This window comes from Bos taurus, chromosome 18, assembly GCF_002263795.3.
Source record: "Bos taurus isolate L1 Dominette 01449 registration number 42190680 breed Hereford chromosome 18, ARS-UCD2.0, whole genome shotgun sequence".
Classification (NCBI taxonomy): Eukaryota; Metazoa; Chordata; class Mammalia; order Artiodactyla; family Bovidae; genus Bos; species Bos taurus.
Window position 1 is genome coordinate 52,724,196 of NC_037345.1, and position 25,491 is coordinate 52,749,686.

A 25,491-nucleotide genomic window follows, 5' to 3' on the forward strand; every position below is an offset into this window, starting at 1 on the left:
GCCTTTAAGTACAAAGTCTCCAGGCTCCGCCTACGCCCCTCGGGTTTCCTCAAGCCCCGCCCTTCCGCTCACTCTCTAGTCCAACCTAGTTCCCGCCTCTCGAGTAGGCGGAAGTGCCTCTGCCGCTCCCCGCCCCGTCCCTCAGCCTCCCACTTCCGCTTCCGGCGCGGGTCGCGCGCGAGCGAAGCGGTGGGAGGCGGCGACGAGCCGGTGAGTGCGGGCAGCGGGTGACCTGGTGGCCTCGGGCGGACGTCAGCCCAGCTTCGCCCTTGCCTCGGCTTCTCCGCGGTCTACTGTGAGACTCCGCTCGGCCCGGGCCCCGAGGGCTGCCCGCCCCGCACCCCTTCGGCCTGCCGTGCCTCAGGCCGCGCCCTACCTCCGCCGTCGGCCAGAACTCGCCGCGTCGGACCCTGCCGCTTGCCACAGGTCCCGCCCCCTTGTCAGAAAAACTTAAGAGGGATCCTTCAGGCCCAGACCGGGTGCTCGAGCCCGGTCCTGCAGGCTTGCCCCCAAACGCAGCCCACCCCCTCCTGTCATCTCGCTCCGCCTCCCTCAGCCTCTGTACCCTCCCCCCTCCCCCAATTTAGATTCCTGCTTTAGACCTCGGCAGCGCTTCTTTTCCTCCGGCGCTGCCTCTTGCCCTCTCCTCCCGCAAGTGTCGGGAGGACATCCACCACCATCCACGCCCTTCACCTGCCCTCGACCCCCACCTCCACACCACTACCCTTTTTCCATAAAAACTTTCTCTTCGTCCACCTGCCTTCATCCCCAGACCTCTGGTACCCAGACCCACCCCCCCCACCCCCCGCCGGCCCACCTGGTGGGCGCCGTTTCAGCCCTTCCTCTCCCTTGAGCTCCCAACCCCAGCTGCTCATGTTCTTCCTCCAGACCTTACTTCAAACACTCCTTCCATCCTTGAACCTTTCATCCTTGATTCCTCCTCCTTCAGCACAGGGTACAACTTTCTCTGGGCTGCTCACTCCAGAATCAACGGGAGTGGGGGTGGGGGATTCAGAATACCCAGGGTACTGGATCAGACTTGCCCGGGGTCCACCCGAGTGTATCCTGCTGCACAGTTCTGCAGCCTCACTTACCCTCCCTGAAGCTGATGCTCAGGATTAACTGTGTCAACTTATTAGGTGTCGGTGATTCTGCCCGTATTTTTTTTTTTTTTAAGCCCATCTGACACCCCTCCCCTCATCCCTCAGGTTGAGGCCCCAGCCTTGGCCTCACCACAATGTGGCACGAGGCTCGAAAACATGAGCGGAAACTTCGAGGCATGATGGTCGACTACAAAAAGAGGGCAGAGCGGCGCAGGGAGTACTATGAAAAGATCGTAAGTGACCTTTAATCTGGGCTGGGAGCTCTGGGAGAGAGCGGAGCCCTGGTTATCCTGGTACCACCAGGCTTGGAAATAGGCTAAGAGGGGATACCTGTTTTCTCAAGAAAATGTCCATTTTTTTGAGCGTAATCATGTGCTGTGCTGTGGTGAGCTGAGTCTCTCAGTCCCATTTGACTCTTTTCCACCCTTGTGGACTGTAGCCCACCAGGCCCCTCTGTCCATGGGGATTCTTCAGGCAAGAATACTGGAGTAGGTCGCCTCCTCTCCTCTAGAGCATAATCACTGGGGGCGGGGACGGAACCGAGGTATTTTGTTTACTGTTGCACGCTGTGCTGTCTGGTGTGGACTCAGAGTACAGAACTGGTGTTGTCAGGAAGGAGGGAAGGCTTTGTAGCACTCCAGACTTAAGATTGGCCACCTCCGGAATGCTGTCGGTCTTGGTTATTATTCCTCAGTGTTCACAGTGCCCAGAGGAGCTCAGCCCTTCTTAAGGTTTGACTTGGCACCCGGAAGGAGTACCGTCAGTATTCACCTAGTGAATTCTGGCCGTTTCTCCCCTGTTAGATGCTTCAGTTGCTTTTGGAGAGAAGAGCACACTCCATCTTGTGACCTAAAAGGCCCTTGTGGTCTGGCCTCTGGGCTTCATTCTGAGGTAGCTCCATTGGCCTTTTTTTGCATCTCTGCCGCCGCTGGGTATTGAGCCTGTAATGCCTCCTCTCAGTTCTTTAACTGTCACTTGTTCTTGAGACCCCAGCTTGAAATGGCTTTGGCACACTAGGTTCTGATCTTCTGTGAGATGGTATTTATATAGACGTTTTCATTGTTACTGCATCACTGCCGCAGGCTCCTCCCTGGTGTTCTGGCTTCCAGTCCTGCCGCCTCTAATCCACCCTCCTCAGAGAGGCCAGAGACGTCTTTTTTTTTTTTTTAAATAAGGGATGGAATTATTGTTACTTTTTTAAAAACATTTATTTGGGTGCACTGGGTCTTAGTTGTGGCATGAGAGATCTAGTTCTCTGACCAGAGATTGAACCTCGGCTCCCTGCATTGGGAGTGTGGAGTTTTAATTGCTGGACCACTAAGGAAGTCCCCAGAGAGGTCTTTCTAAAGCACAGAGCTGACTCTGTCCCTCTCTTACTCAACTTCTCTGTGACTCCTTAGTGCCAGGCTCCTCATGACAGCCTTTAAGAGCATCCATGGCCTGGCTTTTACCACCTCCTCCAGACTCGTGTTACTCTGCTTTCTGCCTTATTCCTTTGCTCGTGTCATCTGGCCTCCCTACTATCTGGGGCTACTTTTTCTAGCAAAAAAAGGTGTATAAAGAGCTACCAGTTTACCTCCCAAAACTGTATAGTTCTCTTTAGCCATAGGGGCTTTGTGTGAGCTTTTCCTCTACTGGGTTAGCTCCTGCTCATCTCTCGGATCTCAGTCCTCAGGGAAGTCTTCCCTCATCCTTCGTACTCAATCAGTGTCCCCTATAAATGCTGTCATAGCTTCTTGTTTTTCCCCTTTGTGGAATTTAACACACATTTTTAGCTCTGTGAGACTGGGGACTAGGTTTATTTGGGTCATGGTACTGCTTTCCATGCTTGAGCCCAACGTGGTTTAAAAGACTGGATGAATAAAACAATAATAATAGCAGTTGCCATCTTAATTGATCCTTCTCAGGCTCCAGGCTCTGTTAGGAGAACATTAGATGTATGATTGCTTTGAGTCCCCACAATCACCCATGAAACAGAGGCTGCTATTATCCTAGGAGAGTCATCTCTGAGAGCCCGTCTCCAGTGGTGTTCCAATAACTATGACGGGACCACAAGGGCAGGGCCTGGGCCTATGTTGGTTACAGTTGAGGCCCTAGCAGCGGACGGGGGACGCTGTCAGCGCTCAGGGCTGAGTAACTGCCGCTTATTAAGGGTTCGGGCGTGCCGGACCCCGCGCCTGCTACTTCAGTGCATTGTTTCTGGTCCTTTCAGCAGGCCTGGGAGAGGGGTGTTGACCCCTGTGTTAAAGCTTTGCTGATAACAGTAGTTAATGCTGTTGAGTGTTTGTGTGTTAAGTACTGTGCTGAGCGCTTGACATGCGTCTCTGTTTCATCATATCTTCACTGACGACACATGTTTATTTCCTTATTACATAAAAGCCCAGAGGTGGCCAGTCCTGCTCCGGGAACTGTTATTCAGCCGTGAGTGGCTTCTCTTGCCAGTGTTTTCTTAAGGTCTAAGAGGGCTGCTCAAGCTCTAGCCATCATGTCTTTATATTCCATTCAGCAGGAAGGGAGAAGAGGCCAGTGGCTCATGTCAGTTGTTAAGAAAGTTTCTAAATGTTTGCACATAATATATCCACTCGTATCCCCGTGGCCAGAAAGTAGTCCTTGGTCACATACAGCTGCCAGGAAGGCTGAGAGGTATGCGCTGTATGCTGGGGGCCTTGTGCCAGTTATGTTAGGAGTCTCATTACTGTGGAGGAAGGGGCAGTGGATGTTGGTTGCCAACTAATGGGCTGTCACAAATGGTGGGGATAGGGCACCTCCCTCCCAAGGTATCGGAGTGTTGGGTGAGATTGGGCACAGAGACTCCCGAGGGCCGACCTGCCCAGGCTAACTTGCTCAGTAAATGCCAGCTCTTCTTGGTGCTGAGGTTATTATTACCAAGTAGAGCTGGAATCGCATCCAGGTGGATGGATGGAGTGGAGGAAAGAAGGCCGGAGTGGGGTCACTCAGAAGGCCTGGGACTCCAGGCTCTCATCCGTGTGAGCCAGAGAGCTCACTGAGCCGTGTTTTCCCCCTTGGGACAGTGGTGACGACCAGCCCCTCTCACTGGGTGACAGGGAAGAGCTTCAAGAACAGAACAGTGTCTGTGGGGTGTGTTGTGGTGCAGGCCTGTACAAGCAGCTGTCCCTGAACATGAACGTGATCAGCATTCAGATCAGAGCCACCGAGCTGTGGACGGTGGCGGCTTTGAGGAGAGGATGGGGCTGTCATGTGGGTCTCTCATCTTATTCTCCGCCCGAGAGAGGCAGCTGAGGCCAGTGTTAAGGAAGCAGAGGTCAGCTGTGGCAGACTGGGCCGGTGTGTCCAGTCCAGACAGCTGATTTCTCTTTTGATGTGTCCTTGGTGCCTGCTCTCACTCCCTTCCTGTCCCTGGTTCTGTCATTGTTCTGTCCCTGTTGACTTTCTTCTAATCAGTGGTTTGGGTAAAGAAACAGAATTCCATGTTGATGTGTAAGTGGAAAATAAAACAGATCTCAGCTCTGGCATCTCCTTCTCCAGGAGGCCCCAGGCTGATCCCAGCGGGCTGAGCGATACAACCCCTGGCTTCCCCATCCCAGCACTGCTCACTCTTGGTCGTCACTGTGGGGCCCGGGTCTGTCCCCCACAATGAACTGTGAACTGTGGGGACAGGGCTGACTGTCTCAGTCACAGCTGTGGCCCTAGCACAAGACCTCGCTCAGAGTGGGTGCCTGCTTCACAGTTGAATGAGTGAGAGAAAGACCACGAACTTGTCTGACCCTCTTCGATCCTGGAGATGTAATGGTCCAGTGGTTAAAAATAGATTTTGGCTCTTGAAGACAGATTTGTACATGTTTGTTTGGAGTTTGTTTCACCATAGCCAAGGTGTGGAAACAACTTAAATGTCCAGCAGCTGATGAATGGGCAAAGAAAAGTGGTCTGTGCATGCAGTGGGATATTACTGAGTCACAGAAAGAAAGGGGATTCTGTCACAGGCTACAGCAAAGAGGCACCTGGAGGACTCTGTCCAGTGAAATAAGCCAGTCACAAACAGACAAACCCTGCGAGATTCCGTGTGTATGAGGTATTTGAAGCAGTCAGGCCCTTCGAAACAGAAAATGATGGTTGTCAGGAGTTGGGGGAGGGGAGGGGAGTAGTAGTTCAGCAGGTGTGGAGTTTCGGTTTTGTAGACGAAGGTCTAGAGATCGGTGCACAGCGAGGTGCAGATCGTTAATGCTACTGTATTGTGCATTTAAAAGTGGTTAGGTTAGTGGATTTTACGTTGTATGCCTGTTACCATGACCCAAATAATTATTTTAGAAAAAAAGTGGATTTTGGAGTCAGGCCTATTTGAGTTCAGATCCTGGTTCTGTTTGTGACTGGTGTGATATGGAGCGAGTGAGCCTCCCCACTCTGAGCTCCAGTTTCCTCATCTGGGACGTGGGGTAGGAGTAGCACCTTTCTCCCACGGTTGAGAAGTTTGAGGTGTACGTAACGCACCTGGCTTTTAGCGTGTGTGGTTCAGGGACTTTTCCTGAAGCTCCCTGTTAACAGAGCCAGGCCACGGACCCAAAGTCTTAACTCCCCGCCCAGTGCTTTTTTGTTTCCCTGGTGCTGGTACAGTGAATTTTTGGTACAGGCCAAAGTCCATCCTGCAAACAGTCCCACGTGTGTCTTGGGTGTGGGAGCCGAGCATTTGGCCTGGAGCGGTCTCCGAACCCCAGGTCTTAGACCTGCCCCGGGGCGGTCACGAGGCCTGAGATGAGGGCCTGAGGGAGGCAGATGAGGTGTGGGAAGAGGCGCTGGGTCGCAGCAGCGCCACCCTGTGGATGCGGGTGGAGGCCACCCTCAGCTCGCCGAGCGCGCGCAGGACAGGGAGCAGCCCGGTGGTAGCTGTGGTCATTGGAGAGTGTCCTTCTCAACTCCTGCTGACGGGGCTGGGGTGGGAGCTCGAGGCCGAATGAGGAAGTGCAGGCTCTCGAGAGCTTGAGGCTGATGGTTTTCTCAGTCTTGGGCTCAGGCTCCTCATCTGTGAGTGAGGCCGCATTCTGTTTGCTTTGGTCAGTGTTCCCAGGCCCTGCCCTGGGCGCTCGGAATGCAAGATGGGTCTTGCCCGCCTGGAAGTTCCATTCTAGTTGCGGAGTGGTGACAGGTGACAGGTGATGGGCGGTGCTCTGAAGAGAGTAGGGTAGGGTAAGGAGCTAGGGTCAAGTCAGGGGCTGGGGCAGCTGTTTAGATAGACTTGACAAGGAAGGTGGCTGGAAGGGGATCGGAAATAAGTGAGGAGACAGACAGCAAGAGCAGGGCTGTTCTGTGGCGTGGAGGCCGGCGGTGTGGGGCGGGGCAGGGCGGGGCTGGGGAGCCCATGGCAAGCAGTCAGAGAGGGCCAGGCGGGAGTGGGCCAGGCTCTGCACAGGGGGCCAGGGCCTAATATGTTTTAACACTGCCTCAGGCTGCTCTGTGGAAAAGGAGCTGCAGAGGGCAAGGGTGGTAGCGAGGAGCTGAGCCGGGGAGAGGAGGCTGCTGAGGGGTCAGGGACGGTGGTGGGGCAGGGGGCTCGGGATGGGGGGTGGTTGGAGTCTGGGGAGGGGAGCTTGGTGAGGGTTAGTGGGGAGCACTAGCGCCCTGGCTCGTGGCTCTGATGTGGCAGGGGGCTGGAGCTCAGCCAGGGCCCGGCACTGGTGGCGGCTACTGCTGCTGCTGCCGCCGCCAGATTTTAGGCTTTCCTGCTGCAGTTACGGTCACTTGGGGTTGTAACCCCCACAGGAGAGCTCAGGCCAGAGGTGAGACGCGAATGGAAGGTAGCAGCATCCGGTGAGGTAGTGGGAGGGACTCTGGAGAAAACGGTGACTCAGGGGCCATTCTCCTCCATCTTGGTGCCTTTTTAAAAAAATATAGCTTTATTGAGATATAATTCACATACTCAGGCCTTTCTTGGTCCAGTGGTTAAGACTCCACGCTCCCACTGGTTCTATCCCTGCTCAGGGAACTAAGATCCTTTGTGCCTTGAGGCATGGCCAAAAAAAGAAGAAGAGAAGAAAAGGGGAGGAACATTTTTTAAATCCACATATCGTATAGTTCAGTGGTTTTCAGTATCTTCCCAACCCAGGTATTGAACCCAGATCTCCCACATTGCAGGCGGATTCTTTACCAGTTGAGCCACCAGGGAAGCCCAAGAATACTGGAGTCAGTAGCCTGTCCCTTCTCCAGAGGATCTTCCCGACCCAGGAATCGAACCGGGGTCTCCTGTATTGCAGGTGGATTCTTTACCAGCTGAGCTATCCGGGAAGCCCTCAGGATATTCACAGGATTGTGCAACCATCTCCACAGTCTAATTTTAGAAACTCTTTGTGACCTCCAAAAGAAGCCCCATGCCCCTTAGCAGTTAGTTCCCCCCTCCCCACACCCTGGGTAACCGCTGTCTACTTTCTGTCTCTATGGATTCACCTGTTCTGGACATTTCACATGAATGGAACCGTAGGCTACGTGGCCCTTTGTGACTGACTCCTTCACTTAGTGTAACGTTTGCAGGGCCCATCAGGTTTTAGCATGGATCAGCACTCCATTGCTTTTTACTGCTGAATAATATTAAACTGGCTATGCATGTTTTGTTTCTCTGTCGTGCATCGATAGACATTTGACTTGTTTCCACTCTTTGGCTGTTGTGCCCAGTGCCACTGTTGGTGTACAAGTATTTCAGTGTCTGTTCTTAGCTGTTTCGGGTGTGGAGTGGAGTTGCTGGGTCACGTGGCAGTTCTTTGTCTGACTTTCTGAAGAGCCTGATTTCTCCGTACTCCTGTCAGTTTCTTGCTGTTGCCCGTCCTTTCAGTTTTAGCCATCCTAGGCAGTGTGGGGTGGCTGGTTCTGATTGCTGTTTCTCTGACGAATAGTGACGTTGATCGTCTTTTCATGAGTTTATGCAGTCGTGGTGTCTTCGAGACTGCTCCTGGCCAACGTGCTTGCACCTGGCTCTGAGTGAGTGGCCCTGGGGTGGGTGTGGGGTGAAGAGTTGGGCACTGATATTTTAGAGAGGTCAGTCTTGGTACTGGCTCTGTAGAAGACTGAGCCAGAGCTCAGAGCCTCCTGGGGCTACCTTGAGAGGAAACCTGTCCCCAAGAGGTTAGGTGGCCCTGTTAGTGCTGCCTGTGCGCCCCGGCAGGTTCTTCTACCTCAGAAGTATGGTCTGCTTGGCGTAGAGGTGAAGCTGCTGCTAAGCTTGGTTGTGTGGGCAGTGGCAGGGCTCGGGGCTCAGTTGGGTGGTGGCCTCCATCTTGTCCATCCCCGCAGAAGAAGGACCCGGCCCAGTTCCTGCAGGTGCACGGTCGAGCTTGCAAGGTGCACCTGGATTCTGCAGTCGCCCTGGCCGCGGAGAGCCCTGTTAACATGTAAGACTGGGCTTGAGGGTGGCATCTGTGGCTGGGGGTTAGCGGTCCAAAGGGACCTGGTATATGGACAGACCTGTGGCGCCTCAGACAGGAAAGGCTTGGCCTGAGTGGGAGGTGAAGGTCACTAGTTAGGGCGAGATGGCAGGGTTTGGGATGAAGACCCAGTGGTGTAGTGGTTGGAGCACCTAGAGGGGACGAGCAGGGCCACGGCCAGAGGCCCAGGTGAAGCAGAGAGTTGGTTGCCAGAGGGCGTGTTTTGGGGTGTTAGCAAGTGGCCCATGGGACCTTGTTCAAGGTCCCACTCTTGCTTGGTTCTGCAAACTAGGGCCCCGATTTCCTCAGGGCCCTGAATGTAGATTCAGGGTGCATTGTGGCATAAGGAACAGGAGGTGGGGGCTGAGAGTGGGACTGGCATGGGCATCAGAGGGGCTGAGGGCCAGGCTCCCAAGCACAAGGTGGCAGGGGGCAGGTGCTCTGTGTCCAGGGCACTGGGACCCTAGGTGCCTTGCTCCCCTCCTCCCACTGCAGGATGCCCTGGCAGGGGGACACCAACAACATGATTGACCGCTTTGATGTCCGCGCTCACCTGGACCACATCCCCGACTACACGCCCCCGCTGCTCACCACCATGTAAGCCGCCTCCCCTGGGGTTGCTGGCCCGTCCCTCCTGGGAAGGAAGGAGGTGTGCATGTGGGGGAGCCCCCGCCCGCTGGAGGCCGCCCCCTCCTTCCCCTTCGTGCCGGCTTGGGTTGGGAGCTCCCTGTGATCTCAAGACCTTGTCCTCCCCCACAGCTCCCCAGAACAGGAGTCGGACGAGCGGAAATGTAACTACGAGCGCTACCGAGGCCTGGTGCAGAACGACTTTGCCGGCAGTAAGTGACCTGGGGTGTGGGGAGTGGGTTGAGGGAGGGGTCCCTGTAGGCTGGAAGACGGCAACAAGACTGGGAAGAAAAGTTATCCCAGTACTCTCTACTATAGGGCCTTGGGTGGTCCCAGCTCTGTCATGGACCCGCTCCATTCGCATCCCTTTTCTCTCCTGGGGCCTCTGTCTCTGGAATTGGTACAGCAGATGTCTGCTGACCTAGATGGTCCTACCAGGTGGCCACTTCCACAGCCCATGCTCTCTAATTCTGTGATCTTTTTCCTAAAAAACTAGGAGAAATAGGAAGAACATATTTTTTTTGCTCCGTGTATTTTCCCCACCTGCACTGGTCAGAGTGTTAGCTCAGAAGAGGAAATTTGTGCTTGTTTTAAATGACTGTTTAGGCAGTTTGATAGCTTGCCAAGTGTTCATACACATTCAAGGTTCTTTTCCCAAATTGTCACCTCACAAAAGAGAAAACAAGTGTAGAGGCTATTCCCTGCTCTGGACTTGTGGAGGTTCCAACCCTGACAGAGTTTTTCGTCTCTGTTACTGCAGTACATCTGTGTGATCACCCAGCAGGGTAGGCGTGATGCCCCATTTTACAGTTAAGGACATTGAGGCCCAGGAGTTGGGAGGGACACTCCAAGGAGTTGGGGTTCTCACCCTGCCCTGCACACAGCTCTGAACTGTAGCTCACCTTCTGAGAAGGACTCAGAGCCTCTCTCCCAGATCTCCCTGTGAGATTAAGGGCCACACACTCGTCCCTCAGCCTAGCTGGTCTCGTTTCCTGGAGAAGGGTGATTGTGGAGGTTTCTGTCTCTCAGGGTGATGTGAGGGTTCGCTTGAGGGATGCTTAGGGCCCCTGCATGGAGCCTGGCATAGTCCACCCTCGCTGTGGGTTCACTGTCCCCATATTTCTTTGTTTCTGAAATAGATGTTTAGCATCTTTAAAAGCAGAGATTTTCAAATTCTGGCTATCAATGAAGCCTTCACATCAGGGGAGTGTAGCGTCATGGATGCGGTGGTAGTTTTTGCCTTCCCCCAAGGCCACATAGATGCTTGATGATGGAGTCAGGGTTTCCCTTAGTTCTGCCTGATTCCATCTCTTCATCCATCCATTCATTCATACAATTCCTGAGCACCTGTAGTGTGTCAGGCATTCTTCTGGGAGGAGGGGTCTAGTGTGGGAGCCACATAATCACGAAAGCGGGTGTTCATTACAAGCTGAGGCACTGTTTCGACAGATGGTATACTGTTCTCGGAGGTGCTTGACTGAGGCTGGGTCAGTGGAGGGTGGGGTGGGGTGGGGCAGGAGCTCCCCAGTGAGGGGGGGGCGGTGCTCCTGACTCTGTCCGGGCCATAAGGACAGCCATGAGGGGACGGGAGGAGGGTGGCTTGGGGGACAGGGAAGGCCAGTTTGGCTGGAGCTCACGTGAGACAGCTCATGGGACTGCCTAAGCCTAAAGCCCGCATAGAGCCCCAGGGCCCTCCCCTGGGGCTGCGTAGACCACCAGCAGAATGGGGGAGCCTACGGCGATGGCCGTGCTGTGTCACCTTGGGGCTCGCCCAGACCCCGAACCTCGCTTTACAGATAGAAAAGCTGAGGCCCTCTGAGGGAAGGGGACATGTCCAGGGTCCCACTGGAGCTGGGCATATGTCTTACTGCACACGGACCAGGGGGCTCCGGTACATTGCTGAGCTCTTCAAGTTGTGTGTTATAGCTGAGAGAGAGCCCGAATTAGCTTAATTTAAACTGGGGCCCAGAGGCCCAGAGTGGCAGTGCCGTGGGGTCCAGGTGACTGACGTCCAGCTCTCGGGATAGGTTTGTCATTCTGAAAGGTCCAGTCAAAGGTCTGTGTGACGGTGATAACAGTAGCAGTGCCCAGGCTCTCCTTCTGCCAGTGGTCCTCCCATTTTACAGGGAAGGAAACCAAGGCACAGAGCGCCTGAGTCCTTGCCCAGGGTTGCATGGCAAGTCAGCGGTGCAGCCAGGGCCCTCCTGCAGCTGCTGTGTCATCACCATGCATTCTGTGATTATCTGGGAATCCATGAGCCTGCCGCCAGCCGTGCTGGGTTCACACCTGCCCAAGCCCCACTGCATTCTTGAGTCCCCCCTGAATTCCCAGTGTCCCGAGCCCCCTCTGATTCACGTGCCTCTTACCCCACCCCAGTCTCCGAGGAGCAGTGCCTGTACCAGATCTACATCGACGAGCTGTATGGAGGCCTCCAGAGACCCAGTGAGGATGAGAAGAAGAAGTGAGTCGGGGTCCGGGGCAGCGGGGGCTGTGGGAGGCAGGAGGACTGTGCGCCCCACAGGGCTCTGTCCACCTGGTGTCCCCTAGAGCTGGGCCTGGCGGCTGGCGCCTAGTAGGTACTCGCTTCATCAGCGTTGCAAGGAGCAGGCAGCGCCGGAGGGGACGGGTTTGCTGACAAACCTCTCCATGGCGTTTTCCACCCTTGGGTTGGGAGGAGGTGCAGTTAGATGGGCAGGAGCTGGACTGGGCCAGGGCCTGGGTTTGAGTCCTGCCCTCTGAGCCTTGGTGCCCCCTGCTTGGATGCCCCAGGACTGCAGGAGATGGAGCTGGGGAAGTACTTGTACCCTGCCAGGCAATAAGCGTGTGGCCCACAGCAGCTGATGTCACTCTGCAGAGGGCTTTTCCGGGCTGTGTGCCCTGAGGAATGGCTCATCCCTCTGCCAGCCTGGCTGGCCCCTCCACTGCTTTGCAGTCCCGGAGCCACCTCCTTACCCCCTGCTCCCAAGCCGTCCCCATCGCGGTCCTCACGGAGGTGACTGAGCGTCTCAGTGACCGACCCTTATTCATGGCCACCTGTTTTGGACAAGGCTGGCATAGGGATGGCGTCAGGGCGTGTCAGCTGAGTTTAGCAGCACACATGCCCTAGGCCCCTGCTCCATCCTGGACCAAGGTGGGCTGCGTTGTTACCCAAGAGAACTTGGGCCGGCCATTGCAGGACACGTAGTCGGGGGTGGCGGTGGAGAGAGCCAGTGTGAGTGGGGCCAGGAGCTGAGGACGGCCGCCACCCCCAGACGGGGACTTCTGGAGGGTGGTGCACTAGAGCTGTAGGAAGAGGGAAGGGCTGGTGGCAGGTGGGCGCAGAGCGTTCTAGGCCCAGGGACTGTTCGAGGGCACCAGGCTGCCTTGGCTCTCAGGAGGGCGGCGTGCGGGCAGCGGTATGTGGGCCCTGGAGGCTTGGCTGGGTTGCATCTGGCCTGGGGCCCGCCTCTCCTCCCAGCGCGGCCCTGACTCTCGGCTCCCCCGTGCCAGGCTGGCAGAGAAGAAGGCATCCATCGGCTACACCTATGAGGACAGCACGGTGGCCGAGGTGGAGAAGGTGACAGAGAAGCCGGAGGAGGAGGAGTCCCCGGCTGAGGAGGAGAGCAACTCGGATGAAGATGAGGTCATCCCCGACATCGGTGGGGTCCCCTCTCTGCCCTCCCCATCCACAGTCCCTGGGCAGCGTTTTCGTGTCTCGCCCCTCCCCCTGTGCGGGGCGTCCCGTGCTTACGAGCCCGCCTCTCCTGACCCCCACCTCCCGCTGTCCTTCCGTCTCACTTGTGTCCTGCTGCTCCAGCCTCCCTCGCTGTTTCTCTCTCCTTCCTACTTTCTAGGACTCTGCTCCTCTGACACTGTCCCCACCTGGGTTCTGGCTCTGTTCTCCTCTTCTGACTTCAGCCTCTTGGTCTCTCCCCGCCCTTCTCTTTCTCTGTCTTCTTGAAAACACGTGTTTCTCCAGTTACAGAGCTGGCCTCAGCCCCCACCCCACTGCCCACTGCCAGCTAAATGCCCACTGATCAGACCAGCCACCCGTTTCTCCCCTCGCCTCATCCAGCTCACTCTCAGCCCGTCCCCTGTTTGTTCAGAAGTGTGTAAAGCACACTTGCCACGCAGCCATCAAGCATCCCACTCCCGAATACCTGAGACCTGCACCCCTGCCTCCACCCACCTAGATCTTCAGCTGCCCTTGTTCACGTTCCTGTGTACATCACTCGCTCCCCATCACATCTCCCCCACCCTCGCCCGCTGTTTATGGTGCTTGCTCCTGGCCGAGTCCTGTGCCAGCCTGGGGACACCAGGACGTGCTGACTCGTGTCCACACCCCCACCCACCCACAGAGGCCTGAGGTCTGGTGGGCACCCCCGCCCCCATGTCCTGGGGCGCTGCCCCTTCCCTTCCTCTTGCTCGGCTTTGGCCCCTGACAGCCTTTCTCTTGGTGCAGACGTGGAGGTGGATGTGGACGAACTGAACCAGGAACAGGTGGCAGATCTCAACAAACAGGCCACGACCTATGGCATGGCCGATGGCGACTTCGTCAGGTGAGGCCTGTGGGCGGACACCGCTCCCCACCCTGTGGACCTGGCATCTCTGCTGTTACCCCTCTTATGAGCGCTGGTGTCCCTGACTCCGCACCAGGGACATTACACGCACAGCTCCTGAGCTCGTGGAGGAGGGGTGGAGGTTGTATGGGGTGGTCCTTGGGGTCAGCTTCAGCGGTGTTGAGACAGAGGCCGCCCCCGGCTGTGTGACCTGAGGCCTTCTGAGCCCTGGGAGCTTCAGGGGTTTCTGGGCCTGTTGGACAGCGCCCTCTAGTGGAGTGGCTCCTCTCCCTGCATTCACTGGCAGTTGCTGGTTGGGCCTCTGCCCTGTGCCTCACCTGGGTGGGTCACAGAGACTGGTCCCAGCTAACAGGTTACTGAGTCCTGAATACTCCCACGTCTGAACACAGCCTGAGCGTCTGAGCATCCTCACTCAGGAGCACCCAGCGTCCTCACCACGGCCAGAGTCTCACCTCTCTGGTCCTTTCCCCACACACTCCACCCCTGCCCGGCCTCCATGGCCTCTTTCCCCCTCAAATGCCCGAGGCCCCACCTGACCCGGGGCCACTCAGGTGCTGTGAGCTCTGCCTGCACCTGCACAGCTCACTCCCCAGGGCTCTCGTCAGCTGTCACTCTCTGAGGGGCTTCCCTGGCCTCCCTGTTAAAAACTGCAGCCTCTACCAGGCCCCTGGACATCTGTCCCCCTTCTGTGATTTCCTTTCACATCAAGTTTTTCACCATTTAACAAGTCATGTGTTACATGACTTTGGTCATTGTCTGTGTTCTCCCCAGAATGTTAGTCCATGAGAGTGGGGAGTTTTATTTTCAGTAATCCCTGATGCCTGAGATAGCACCTGGCGTGCAATCAGTGCTCAGTAATAGTACTGAATGGATGTGAGACCCACCAGGATGGCTTGGGGTCCTTCGCCTCCTGCAGTGACTCTGCCTGTAATCTGACCTCGTTCCTCCTGGTGGCCCTCCTCCCCCTCCGCAGGATGCTCCGGAAAGACAAGGAGGAGGCGGAGGCCATCAAACACGCCAAGGCCCTTGAGGAGGAGAAGGCCATGTACTCGGTGAGGGCTGGGCCCTAGTGGCAGGGCAGGTGTGTGCTTCGTGGAAGGCACAGCCTCACCAGCCTCATCCCTACCCTGCTCCAGGGCCGTCGCTCCCGGCGCCAGAGGAGGGAGTTCCGGGAGAAGCGGCTGAGGGGCCGCAAGATCAGCCCCCCCAGGTAGGTGGGGTTCTGCCCTGTGCCCCCGCCCTGCCAGCATCAGTCTTTCAGGACTGCGGGAGGAGCCAAGGCTCAGGAAAGTCTGGGGGGCAAGCTTGTGGCCTGCAGGCAGAATTGTCCTAATAGAGCGAACAGGGAAGGTCTGGGATAGGTGTGGCCACGAGGGACGTGTGGATACCCGTCCTGCCAGCCATCCCCCTCTCCCTGCTGGATTTGGAACCCATGTCACATTCCCTGGCTGTGAGCAGAGTCAAGGGGGCACCATTGCTTCTGTTGTGGGCCGCCTCCTCCCTGTTAGAGTTTGGGTAGGTGACTTCATCTTCTCGAGCTGCAGTTTTCTCTTTGGGAAAGGGGCACCGTCACCTTCCAGGACGGGGGCTACACCAGTGCCCACAGTGAGGTCTCGGGCAGGTTTGGATGAGGCAGCTGGTGTGCAGAGAGCCCAGTCTGGGGCCCGGGCAAACCCATGCTTTTGCCACATCTCCTCTGTTCAAGGGGAGTCGCAGGGTTGCTGTGAGGCTTAAGGGACCTGCAGTGGGCTCAGGGTTGGATGCATGGTCTGGAAAATGTTGTCATGAGCTGTGGTGATTCTTGCCATCGTACCGAAGAAGTGCAGGGCTGTGGTTCAGGCTCTTGGCAGGTGTGAGGGGACAGGAGGGATGAAGGCAGGGCCCGTAACCTGGCCGGCAGCCTCCTCGTCACTGTCCAGGGCGTGGCCTGGGGCACACAGGTCAGGGGTTGACCTTAATTCCATGCGTACTGACCTCCCCCCCCCCACCCCCGTCCCATCTGGTTCTCTCTACAGCTACGCCCGCCGAGACAGCCCCACCTATGACCCCTATAAGCGGTGAGTTCCCAGGGCCCAGCACCCTCCTGATGGAGGGCGGGTTGGGTGGGGCCTGTGTGCTGTAGGCTGCCCTCCTGAGATCACAGACTGGGGGATGTGCTCTGCTTTTTTCTGATTTAAACATAACGGAGTTTTGTGTTAAAAGTGACCAAACATGGCAGAAAGGCGGGACTTAGATGTCAGGTGTCTTTAATCTGAACTGCCAGAAATAACCAGTGAGAAATAACAGGTACAGAAATGCCTGGTCGCACACAACATGTGTCTCCTGTTGTGGGAGTGGTTGGTCAGAGGCCTTGAGGGTGGACAGGTCTCAGTCTGACCCGTTCCCTTTGTTGGATGGGGTGAGAGGGACCCTTGGGGCTCCTGGGAGGACAGATGAGATAAGGCAGGTACACCTTTTGAGAAAAGGTCTGGCTCAGGTAGGTGCTCAACTGTGGGTGCCGTGAGGGAGATTACATACTTTCTTTAACAAAATTGAGATTATTTCACACTTAATGCTTTCAAACTTGCTTTACACCTGACTTGACATCTTTTGCCAAGAGAATGCACTGCTCATAGCAAACACCCTCTTCCAGCAGCACAAGAGAAGACTCTACACATGGACATCACCAGATGGTCAATATCAGAATCAGATTGATTATATTTTTTACAGCCAGAGATGGAGAAGCTCTATACAATCAGCAAAAACAAGACCGGGAGCTGACTGTAGCTCAGATCATGAACTCCTTATTGCCAAATTCAGACTTAAATTGAAGAAAGTAGGGAAAACCACTAGACCATTCAGGTATGACCTAATGATGATATAGTGAAAGTGAGAAATAGATTCAAGGGATTAGATCTGATAGATAGAGTGCCTGAAGAACTACAAACGAAGGTTCGTGACATTGTACAGGAGGCAGGGATCAAGATCATCCCCCCAAAAAAAGAAATGCAAAAAGGCAAAATGGTTGTCTGAGGAGGCCTTACAAATAGCTGTGAAAAGAAAAGAAGCAAAAAGCAAAGCAGAAAAGCAAAGATATTCCCATTTGAATGCAGAGTTCCAAAGAATAGCAAGAAGAGATAAGCAAGCCTTCCTCAGTGATCAATACAAAGAAATAGAGGAAAACAATAGAATGGGAAAGACTAGAGATCTCTTCAAGAAAATTAGAGATACCAAGGGATCATGTCATGCAAAGGTGGGCTCCATAAAGGACAGAAATGGACCTAACAGAAGCAGAAGATATTCAGAAGAGGTGGCAGGAATACATAAACGAACTGTACAAAAAAGATCTTCACGACCTGGATAATCACGATGGTGTGATCACTCACCTAGAGCCAGACATCCTAGAGTGCAAAATCAAGTGGGCCTTAGGAAGCATGACTATGAACAAAGCTAGTGGAGATAATGGAATTCCAGTTGAGCTATTTCAAATCCTGAAAAATGATGCTGTGAAAGTGCTGCACTCAATATGCCAGCAAATTTGGAAAACTCATCAGTGGTCACAGGACTGGAAGAGGTCAGTTTTCATTCCAATCCCAAAGAAAGGCAATGCCAAAGAATGCTCAAACTACCACACAGTTGCACTCATCTCACATGCTAGTAAAGTAATGCTCAAAATTCTCCAAGCCAGGCTTCAACAGTACATGAACTGTGAACTTCCAGATATTTAGGATTTAGAAAAGGCAGAGGAACCAGAGATCAAATTCCCAACACCCACTGGATCATTAAAAAAGCAAGAGAGTTTCAGAAAAATATCTATTTCTGGTTTATTGACTGTGCCAAAGCCTTTGACTGTATGGATCGCAACAAACTGTGAAAAATTCTTAAAGAGATGGAAATACCAGACCACCTGACCTGTCTCTTGAGAAATCTGTATGCCGGTCAGGAAGCAGTGGTTAGAACTGGACATGGAACAACAGACTGGTTCCAAATAGGGAAAGGAGTACATCAAAGCTGTATATTGTCATCCTGCCTATTTAACTTATATACAGAGTGTATCATGAAAAAAGCTGGGCTGGATGAAGTACAAACTGGAATCAAGATTGCTGGGAGAAATATCAATAACTTCAGATATGCAGATGACATCACATTTACAGCAGAAAGTGAAGAAGAACTAAAGAGCCTCTTGATGAAGGCAAAAGAGGAGAGTGAGAAAGTTGGCTTAAAACTCAACATTCGGAAAACTAAGATCATGACATCTGGTCCCATCACTTCATGGTAAATAGATGGGGAAACAGTGGAAACAGTGAGAGACTTTATTTTGGGGGGCTCCAAAATCATTGCAGAAGGTGAGTGCATCCATGAAATTAAAAGATGCTTGCTCTTTGGAAGAAAACTTATGACAAACCTAGACAGCATATTAAAAAGTAGAGACACTACTTTGCCAACAAAGGTGTATCTAGTCAAAGTTATGGTTTTCCAGTAGTCATGTATGGATGTGAGAGTCGGACTATAAAGAAAGCTGAGCACCGAAGAATTGATGGCTTTGAAACTGTGGTGGTGTAGAAAACTCTTGAGTCCCTTGGACAGCACAGAAATCCAGTCAGTCCATCCTAAAGGAAATCAGTCCTGAATATTCATTGGAAGAACTGATGCTGAAGCTGAAACTCCAATACTGTGGCCACCTGATGTGAAAAGCTGACTCATTTGAAAAGACCCTGATGCTGGGAAAGATTGAGGGTGGGAGGAGAAGGGGATGGCAGAGGATGAGATGGTTGGATGGCATCACTGACTCAGTGGACATGAGTTTGAGTAAACTGTGAGTTGGTGATGGACAGGGAGGGCTGGCGTGCTGCAGTCCATGGGGTCGCAAAGAGTTGGACACAACTGAGTGACTGAACTGAGCTGACATCTGTGTGGAGGAAACCTGTTGCTGTTACAGTACAGATCTGTGCATCTGTTCTTAATAATAGTTTTCTGTCACTGCTTTTCCTGGTTGTATTGAGAAGGCCTCGTGGTCATGAATCAGATGCTTGCAGGCCTGCTGTCTTTCTGCCTGCTGGCTCTGTTGCACCTGGTGTCTGTTGTTGCTCGGGACCCTGCTCTTCTGCGACCTCTTGCTGTGTGGAGGGTGGACCTCTTTGTTCGACCTCTTGCTCTGTGGAGGGTGAACAGGCTTGAGGAGCCCGGTGTGAGCCCCTTCTCCCTGCTCTTCAGGTCGCCCTCGGAGTCCAGCTCTGAATCCCGCTCCCGTTCCCGCTCCCCGACCCCCGGCCGGGAGGAGAAGATCACGTTCATCACCAGTTTTGGGGGCAGCGATGAGGAGGCGGCCGCAGCCGCAGCTGCAGCAGCTGCATCAGGGGCTGCCACAGGGAAGCCCCCAGCACCTCCCCAGCCTGGCGGCCCCGCACCGGGACGTAATGCCAGTGCCCGGTCTGTAACGCTCACGCTGCCCGCCCTACACCCAGGCACCGTGGGGGGGAACTCGGGGCAGCAGGGGGCCGCGGCCCGGGCTGGCGCTGACCGCCCCCCGTGCCCGCCTGCAGCCGCCGCTCCTCCACCTCCTCCTCCTCCTCCTCCGCCTCGAGGACTTCCAGCTCCCGCTCCCGCTCCAGCTCCAGCTCCCGCTCCCGCCGAGGCGGGGGCTACTACCGCTCTGGCCGCCACGCCCGCTCCAGGTCCCGCTCCTGGTCGCGTTCCCGGTCCCGCTCCCGGCGCTATTCTCGCTCACGCAGCCGTGGCCGGCGGCACTCAGGTGGAGGCTCCCGAGACGGACACCGCTACTCCCGCTCGCCGGCCCGGCGCGGCGGTTATGGACCCCGGCGCAGAAGCAGGTGCGTGGGGCGGGGAGCCCATCTGGGTGAGACCAGGCTCTGCAAGGGAGCCGTGGAGTTGGGGGATGGTGGTCATCCCAGATGTGGGGAGCCAGTGGGTGGGAGACTGGACTGTGCTTGTTGCAGGTGCCTCGTAGGACCAGGGTGCCCCGAGGGGAGGGCGGGGTATGATGTAAGCGCTGCAGGTGGGGCAGGAATACCGTCCTGGGAGACAGGAGCATCCCTCCTGCCCTTTCCGGGGGGGTCAGGGCTGCCCGTGGAGGGCCAGCACGACTTGCTGGGTGAGAGCGGGACTTGCAGAGCAGCCGGTCGGATGAGGAGTCTGGCCCTGCTGCTGGGCTGTTGGGGCCTCTTCATCTGTAGAAGAAATAGAATCATAATGTCTCCTCCACTGAGTGCAAAGTTGTGACAAAGTCTACTTCAGTGCTTGGTCCAGAGCCTGGCACTTGATGAGTGCTCTTGTTGTCGTCAGCGTTATTACCTGTGTTATTGTTGTGGGGATCTCAGTGTCAGCTGCCCACGAGGTCTGGCAGGTAAAATCGAGGCGCCCCGTGGGCCTGGTGACCTGGGGCACACTTCCCCTCTGCTGGGCTTGTAGGCCACTCAGTGGCGGGTGTGGCGTGCCCAGTTTTCTGATTTTTCCAGAGAAACTGAGTTGGATGTTTAAAGGACAGCTCTTGTTTTCTCGATATTGCTGACAAAACCCGGGACAGTCCCACCAGAGTCAGTGTGTGGTGTTGGTTTGGCGTCCAGATCATTGCCTGGAGCCTGTACCCAGGGCAATGGCAGGAGACAGGCTCAGGGTCAGAGGGGGGCCTGGTCACCCTGAGGAGGGGGCCCTTGCTGAGGAGCCCCCAAGTCTTGAGCAGAGAGAGGAGGGGGCTTACATATTCCCAGACTGGATTCTGTGGGTCTGTGCCACAGGCGAGTGGGGAGGGATGAGGGGTCGTCCCCACTGGTGGCGAGACCCTAGGCCTGGCAATGTGAGGAGGTGAGCATCCACAGGGGGTCACCAGGCAAGTCCTGCCCTCCCAGAGATCGTCTCGCAGGGAAGTGGGCGCACAGGTGTCTAGTGAAACGTGAAGAGCTGTTCTAGGCCAGTGTATCTAGAGGACAGTCTCTGTTTAGAGACCGGGGAGGCCAGGGAGGATGTCTGAGGAAAGCAGCAGGAGGGACTTAGAAACAGATTGCAGGGTCGTGCGGAGGCGCGTAGATTCAGTGCCTGGGTTGGGGCAGCATGCAAGGAGGTCCCCGGAGTCTCACAGCCTCCCTCCTGCTCTTCGGCGCCCCCAGGAGCCGCTCCCGCTCCGGGGACCGGTACCGGCGGGGCGGCCGGGGCCCCCGGCACCATAGCAGTAGCCGCAGCAGCTGGTCCCTCAGCCCGTCCCGAAGTCGCAGCCTGACTCGCAGCCGCAGCCCCAGCCTGAGCCGCAGCCGCAGCCTGAGCCGCAGCCGCAGCCAGAGTCACTCGCCATCACCGCCGAGGGAGAAGCTCAGCAGGCCGGCAGCGTCCCCCGCTGTGGGCGAGAAGCTGAAAAAGTGAGTGGGGCTAGGGCTGGCGGATGGAGGTGGGGGCGCACCCCACTGTTCTGTTTCAGAAGGAATTTGGTCCTGCCCTGGGGGGCTCTGCCCTTGGTGGGGGTGGGGGTGCTGAGGAGTCTCAGCCTTGCCTTGGGTGAGGGGTCAGGGGGGGACACGACCCTGCCCTGCAGGATCCAGGAGGCACGTGGTTTCCGCCTGGGGGTGTTTGGGGCACACGGCCTTTGCTGTCTGGTCCAAGGGCAGTGCTGAGGCCACGTGTGATTGGAGGTGGCAGCTGCTTTTTCTTCCTCCCAGGACCGAACCTGCCGCTGGTAAAGAGACAGGAGCTGCCAAAGTCAGTAAGAATTTGGAACTCGCCCGTCTAATTCCCGCCAGCAGCAGTGCCCGAGAGCAGGGCCCGGTGGGCCTGCAGGGGGGCCCGGGTGGGCCGGGAGATCCAGCCCCAGGGATTGAGATCCGTGCCCCGCTCCCCCTTCCGCTGTCCACTGGGGCTCCCAGACCCTCGTGGCTGGTCTCCGCAGCCTGCCCGTCCTCCGCTCCTGCCCCCGCCAGTCCCAGGCTTTGGATGAGGTGGGTTGTGGGAGCTCCGGGATACCCACCCGCTCTCCTGCCTCTTCTCCCCCTTCCCCAGCCCAAGCTGACACCGCAGGAGAAGCTTAAGCTGAGGATGCAGAAGGCACTCAACAGGCAATGTACGTCCTGGCCCCGCCCCTCCAGGGCTTCCCTGCTCCTCTTCCACGTCCAGCTGGGGAAGGCCCTGCTCTCTCCAGACAGGAGGCCCTTGGGGAGGAGCAGGTGTGCACCCGCCCTGTGGCCGCCAGGTCCAGGGCCTCTCTGAGCTCAGCCTCCACCTCCTCAGCCCCTGTGCCCTCTCCCCACAGTCAAAGCAGATAAGAAGGCGGCGCAGGAGAAGATGATCCAGCAGGAGCATGAGCGCCAGGTACGGGGTCGGGAGGGCGCGGGGCCCACGAGGGGTGAAGCCTGGCCCCACCCTCACCGCTGCCTCTGCCGCAGGAGCGGGAAGACGAGCTGCGCGCCATGGCCCGCAAGATCCGCATGAAGTAAGACTGCCCCCAGCCTGCCTCCGGGTGGTCCTGTGTTCCCCACCACCAGCCCGACCCAGAGCTCTGACCAGGCCCACTTCTCCGAATCTTCGTGTCCTTCCTGCCTTGCAGCTCAGCCAGTCTCCAGCTGGGGTCGCCTTTCCTTCTCTCTCCCAGATACCCACCCACTGTTCCCAAGGCTGCTCTCAGGTCCTTCCTTACTGTCCTGTGTGGAGCAGCACCCCCAAAAGCACCGTCCTCTAGCACCCCTCCTTCATGGCGCTTGTCTCCCCCGGCATCCTAGCGTCCTGTCTGTGTCCTTCACTCTCTCTTGCTGGCATCCTCACTGAGAAGTCGGGTCTGGCTGCCAGGCTCCTGCTGTATGCTCTGCCCCCAGAACCCTGGTGCTCATAAATGCTGAGGGCTGGACGCAGGCCAGCCCCGCGCTGGGAGCCAGGGCTTTGCTCCCCCTCCTTTTTGCTCCTCTCCTCGCCTGACTCTTTTGCAGAGCTGAGTGGCCCAGAGCCTGGTTCAAACAGACTTGGGGTTCAATCTAAGCTCCGCTTCTCTCTGACTCTCTGGCCCTGGGGTGGGTGCTTGTCCAGACTGTGAACAGTCCTTGGTGCCAACTGCACAGGGTAACTGAGGAATTAGTGCCCTTAGAGCTTCAGCCTGTGTGGGGCCCATGAGCAGAACTGGAGGCTGTAGTGCTTGGTCTTGGCAAGGAAGGGAGTCAGTCAATTGAGAGCTGTGTCACCTGTTACTTTTCTTTCTACCCTGTATTTGCTGTGGGTCCTTGGACAAGTATCTTAATCTCTGTGAGCCAGGATTCGTCATGTGAGGTAGATGTAATAAGGCAGTCGTCTCTGTGGAATCCCGCTGTAAGGCTCCTGACGTGTGGTGCCTGGCACGTGGGGAGGCTTGATGGCTGGAGCTACTGTTACTGGTTGGTGGTTTATTACACACCCATCACACGGGCGCATCAGGAAGTGGGGAGCACAGTGCATAGGGACTTGGCATTCTAGTCAGTCAGGCCCGGCTTCTGATCCTACCTCACCTCTGCTACCCCCTAGCTGTGGGCCTTTCTCCTGTCTGAGCCTCAGTGTGCCCATCTGTTAAATGGGGATGAACTAATTATCCCATCTCATAGGCTTGTGGGCAGGATTTAGTGTGATCAGGGCCAGGCACTACAGCACTCAGTAAATGCAGCCCTTGGGATGGCGCTCAATAAATGCAGCCCTTGGAATAGCAAAGCAAATCCCGGTCATTCTGACAAAGGCCAGATAAGCACTTAGCATGTAAGTCCCTTTGTTCAGAGACTGCGCCTGGAGCATGACAGGAAATGATCAAACTATCCAGGCCTCAGCAAACCTTTCGTCGGGTGGTAGACTGGGATTCAGCTGCCGGCCGGTGTCCCTCTCTGAGCTCAGTGCACTCGTTTCCAGATGGACAGAGGAGCAGGACCTGCCCCTTGGCTCACTTTTCCACTCGACCTGGCAGGCAACCCAGCTGGCCCTCGAGTTCAGTATTCTCACCTCTTACCCTGCTTTGCCTCTCCCTGCAGGGAACGGGAGCGCCGAGAGAAGGAGAGAGAGGAATGGGAACGCCAGTACAGCCGGCAGAGCCGCTCGCCCTCCCCCCGCTACAGTGAGTGTGCCCCCTGTCACCCTCCCCAACTACAGTGAGTGTGCCCCTGGTCACCCTCCCCCTCTACAGTGGGTGTGCCCCCGGTCACCCTCCCCCGCTACAGTGAGTGTGCCCCCGGTCACCCTCCCCCACTACAGTGAGTGTGCCCCCGGTCACCCTCCCCCTCTACAGTGAGTGTGCCCCCGGTCACCCTCCCCCACTACAGTGAGTGTGCCCCCGGTCACCCTCCCCCCCTACAGTGAGTGTGCCCCTGGTCGCCCTCCCCCCTCTACAGTGAGTGTGCCCCTGGTCGCCCTCCCCCCTCTACAGTGAGTGTGCCCCTGGTCGCCCTCCCCCCTCTACAGTGAGTGTGCCCCTGGTCGCCCTCCCCCCTCTACAGTGAGTGTGCCCCTGGTCGCCCTCCCCCTTCTACAGTGAGTGTGCCCCTGGTCGCCCTCCCCCCTCTACAGTGAGTGTGCCCCTGGTCGCCCTCCCCCCTCTACAGTGAGTGTGCCCCTGGTCGCCCTCCCCCTTCTACAGTGAGTGTGCCCCTGGTCGCCCTCCCCCCTCTACAGTGAGTGTGCCCCTGGTCGCCCTCCCCCCTCTACAGCGAGTGCCTCTCTGGCGCTGGGTCAGGAGAGCTGGGCTGGAGGCTCTGGGACATTAAAAAGAGAAGACATGTCAAAACTGAGTTACAGAAAACCACGGTACACCTTCCACATCAGCCTTCAATAAACTAAAACGTTTAAGCTGTACACATGACACACAGCACCTCAGTCCCAAGGGAACCGCAGGAGTGGAAGAGCTTCGTAGCGCCTGGGTGTGGGCCGAGGGGCAGGCAATATCCTGCTCTTCTCACCTGCACTCCTGTCCCCCTTCTTTCCAGGTCGAGAATACAGCTCTTCTCGAAGGTAAGCAGGCAGGCCCTGTTCCCCAGGCAGTCACTGTTGTCCTCTCGTGGGAGGCCCCAGCCCTGGTTCCCCCATCCTCGCCCTGGCCCCCCTCCAGTCGTAGGAGCTGCCCAGGGCCTGGCCTCATGCTGCACGCAGCCAACCTCTGCGTCGCTGAAGCCCCAGTGGTCCCATGTGGGTGGGTGTGTGTGCACCTGCCCACACGGCTGGGCTCCCTACTTCCTGCCCAAACCCTCACAGGGCCTCTCTCCCCGCTCTCTCTCCAGACGGTCAAGGTCCAGATCCCGAAGCCCCCACTACCGACATTAGGCAGAAGTGTGGGCGGGCAGAGATGAGGTGGGGGGACAAGGGCTCAAGCTGTGATGCTGCTGGTTTTATCTCTAATAAAGTCACACGTTATTTAATTCCCTTCCCTTGGTCTGTTTCGTCTGTGTGGTCAGTGCAGGGCCCCCAAACCCCAGTGCCCGAGGCCGGCTGGGGAAGGTGCTTGGTGGCTTCAGGGAACAGGCGCCAGTGTGACCTGGTGGGGAGTCCCGCCCACATCTGGGGACTGGAGCATGGCTCCTTGGTAATCAGAACTGCTGCTCCTGCCACACTCAGGGCCCGGGTGCCATGTGGTGGGAAAAGGGCTGAGCACCCCGCCTGTGGAGGATGGGCCAGGACTTTGCCCAGGGGCCTCCGGTGACAGGTCCAGGCCTCTCCCCACCCTCGCCTCGGCCCCTGCCCTGGCCTCGCCCACACCAGGAACCGGGAGCACAGCTTTCTGTGCCAGTCCTGCAGTGCCCCGGGCACTGGGGGCCAGCCTCTCCCCTCACCCTGTCGTTCCAAACCGGTCTGTCCAGCTGTCCACCCCAAGGAGGGAAGCCTCCCGCCCCAGCTCAGACA

General features: G+C 56.5%; 1 protein-coding gene across 7 annotated transcripts; it reads left to right on the forward strand.

Annotated features, from left to right (window-relative positions):
- The first annotated feature begins 151 nt into the window (after positions 1-151).
- CLASRP (CLK4 associating serine/arginine rich protein) lies at positions 152-25,010 on the forward strand. 7 transcript variants are annotated; one of them, XM_024978077.2, is made up of 21 exons: positions 152-210; positions 1,209-1,336; positions 8,358-8,455; positions 8,984-9,085; positions 9,248-9,327; positions 11,492-11,576; positions 12,605-12,753; positions 13,557-13,653; positions 14,648-14,726; positions 14,811-14,884; positions 15,690-15,731; positions 18,868-19,083; positions 19,197-19,484; positions 20,778-21,023; positions 21,321-21,360; positions 21,658-21,718; positions 21,908-21,966; positions 22,041-22,087; positions 23,634-23,716; positions 24,582-24,606; positions 24,873-25,010. In XM_024978077.2, exons 2-21 carry the CDS (start codon positions 1,238-1,240, stop codon positions 24,913-24,915), a joined length of 2,013 nt encoding a protein of 670 aa, XP_024833845.1. In that variant the 5' UTR covers positions 152-210; positions 1,209-1,237; the 3' UTR covers positions 24,916-25,010. The 7 variants fall into 7 exon arrangements, with proteins under 7 accessions (XP_024833845.1, XP_024833842.1, XP_024833843.1 ...); NM_001077887.2 differs by having other exon boundaries at positions 187-426; XM_024978074.2 differs by having other exon boundaries at positions 152-426; positions 21,321-21,718.
- The last annotated feature ends 481 nt before the right edge of the window (positions 25,011-25,491 follow it).

Bases quoted from the DNA above. Each gene is read 5' to 3' on its own strand.
- CLASRP (XM_024978074.2), top strand. From the start codon at position 1,238: ATGTGGCACGAGGCTCGAAAACATGAGCGGAAACTTCGAGGCATGATG. The intron at 19,485-20,777 runs GTGCGTGGGGCG...CGGCGCCCCCAG, and splicing joins GGACCCCGGCGCAGAAGCAG to GAGCCGCTCCCGCTCCGGGG. The intron at 23,717-24,581 runs GTGAGTGTGCCC...CCTTCTTTCCAG, and splicing joins CTCGCCCTCCCCCCGCTACA to GTCGAGAATACAGCTCTTCT.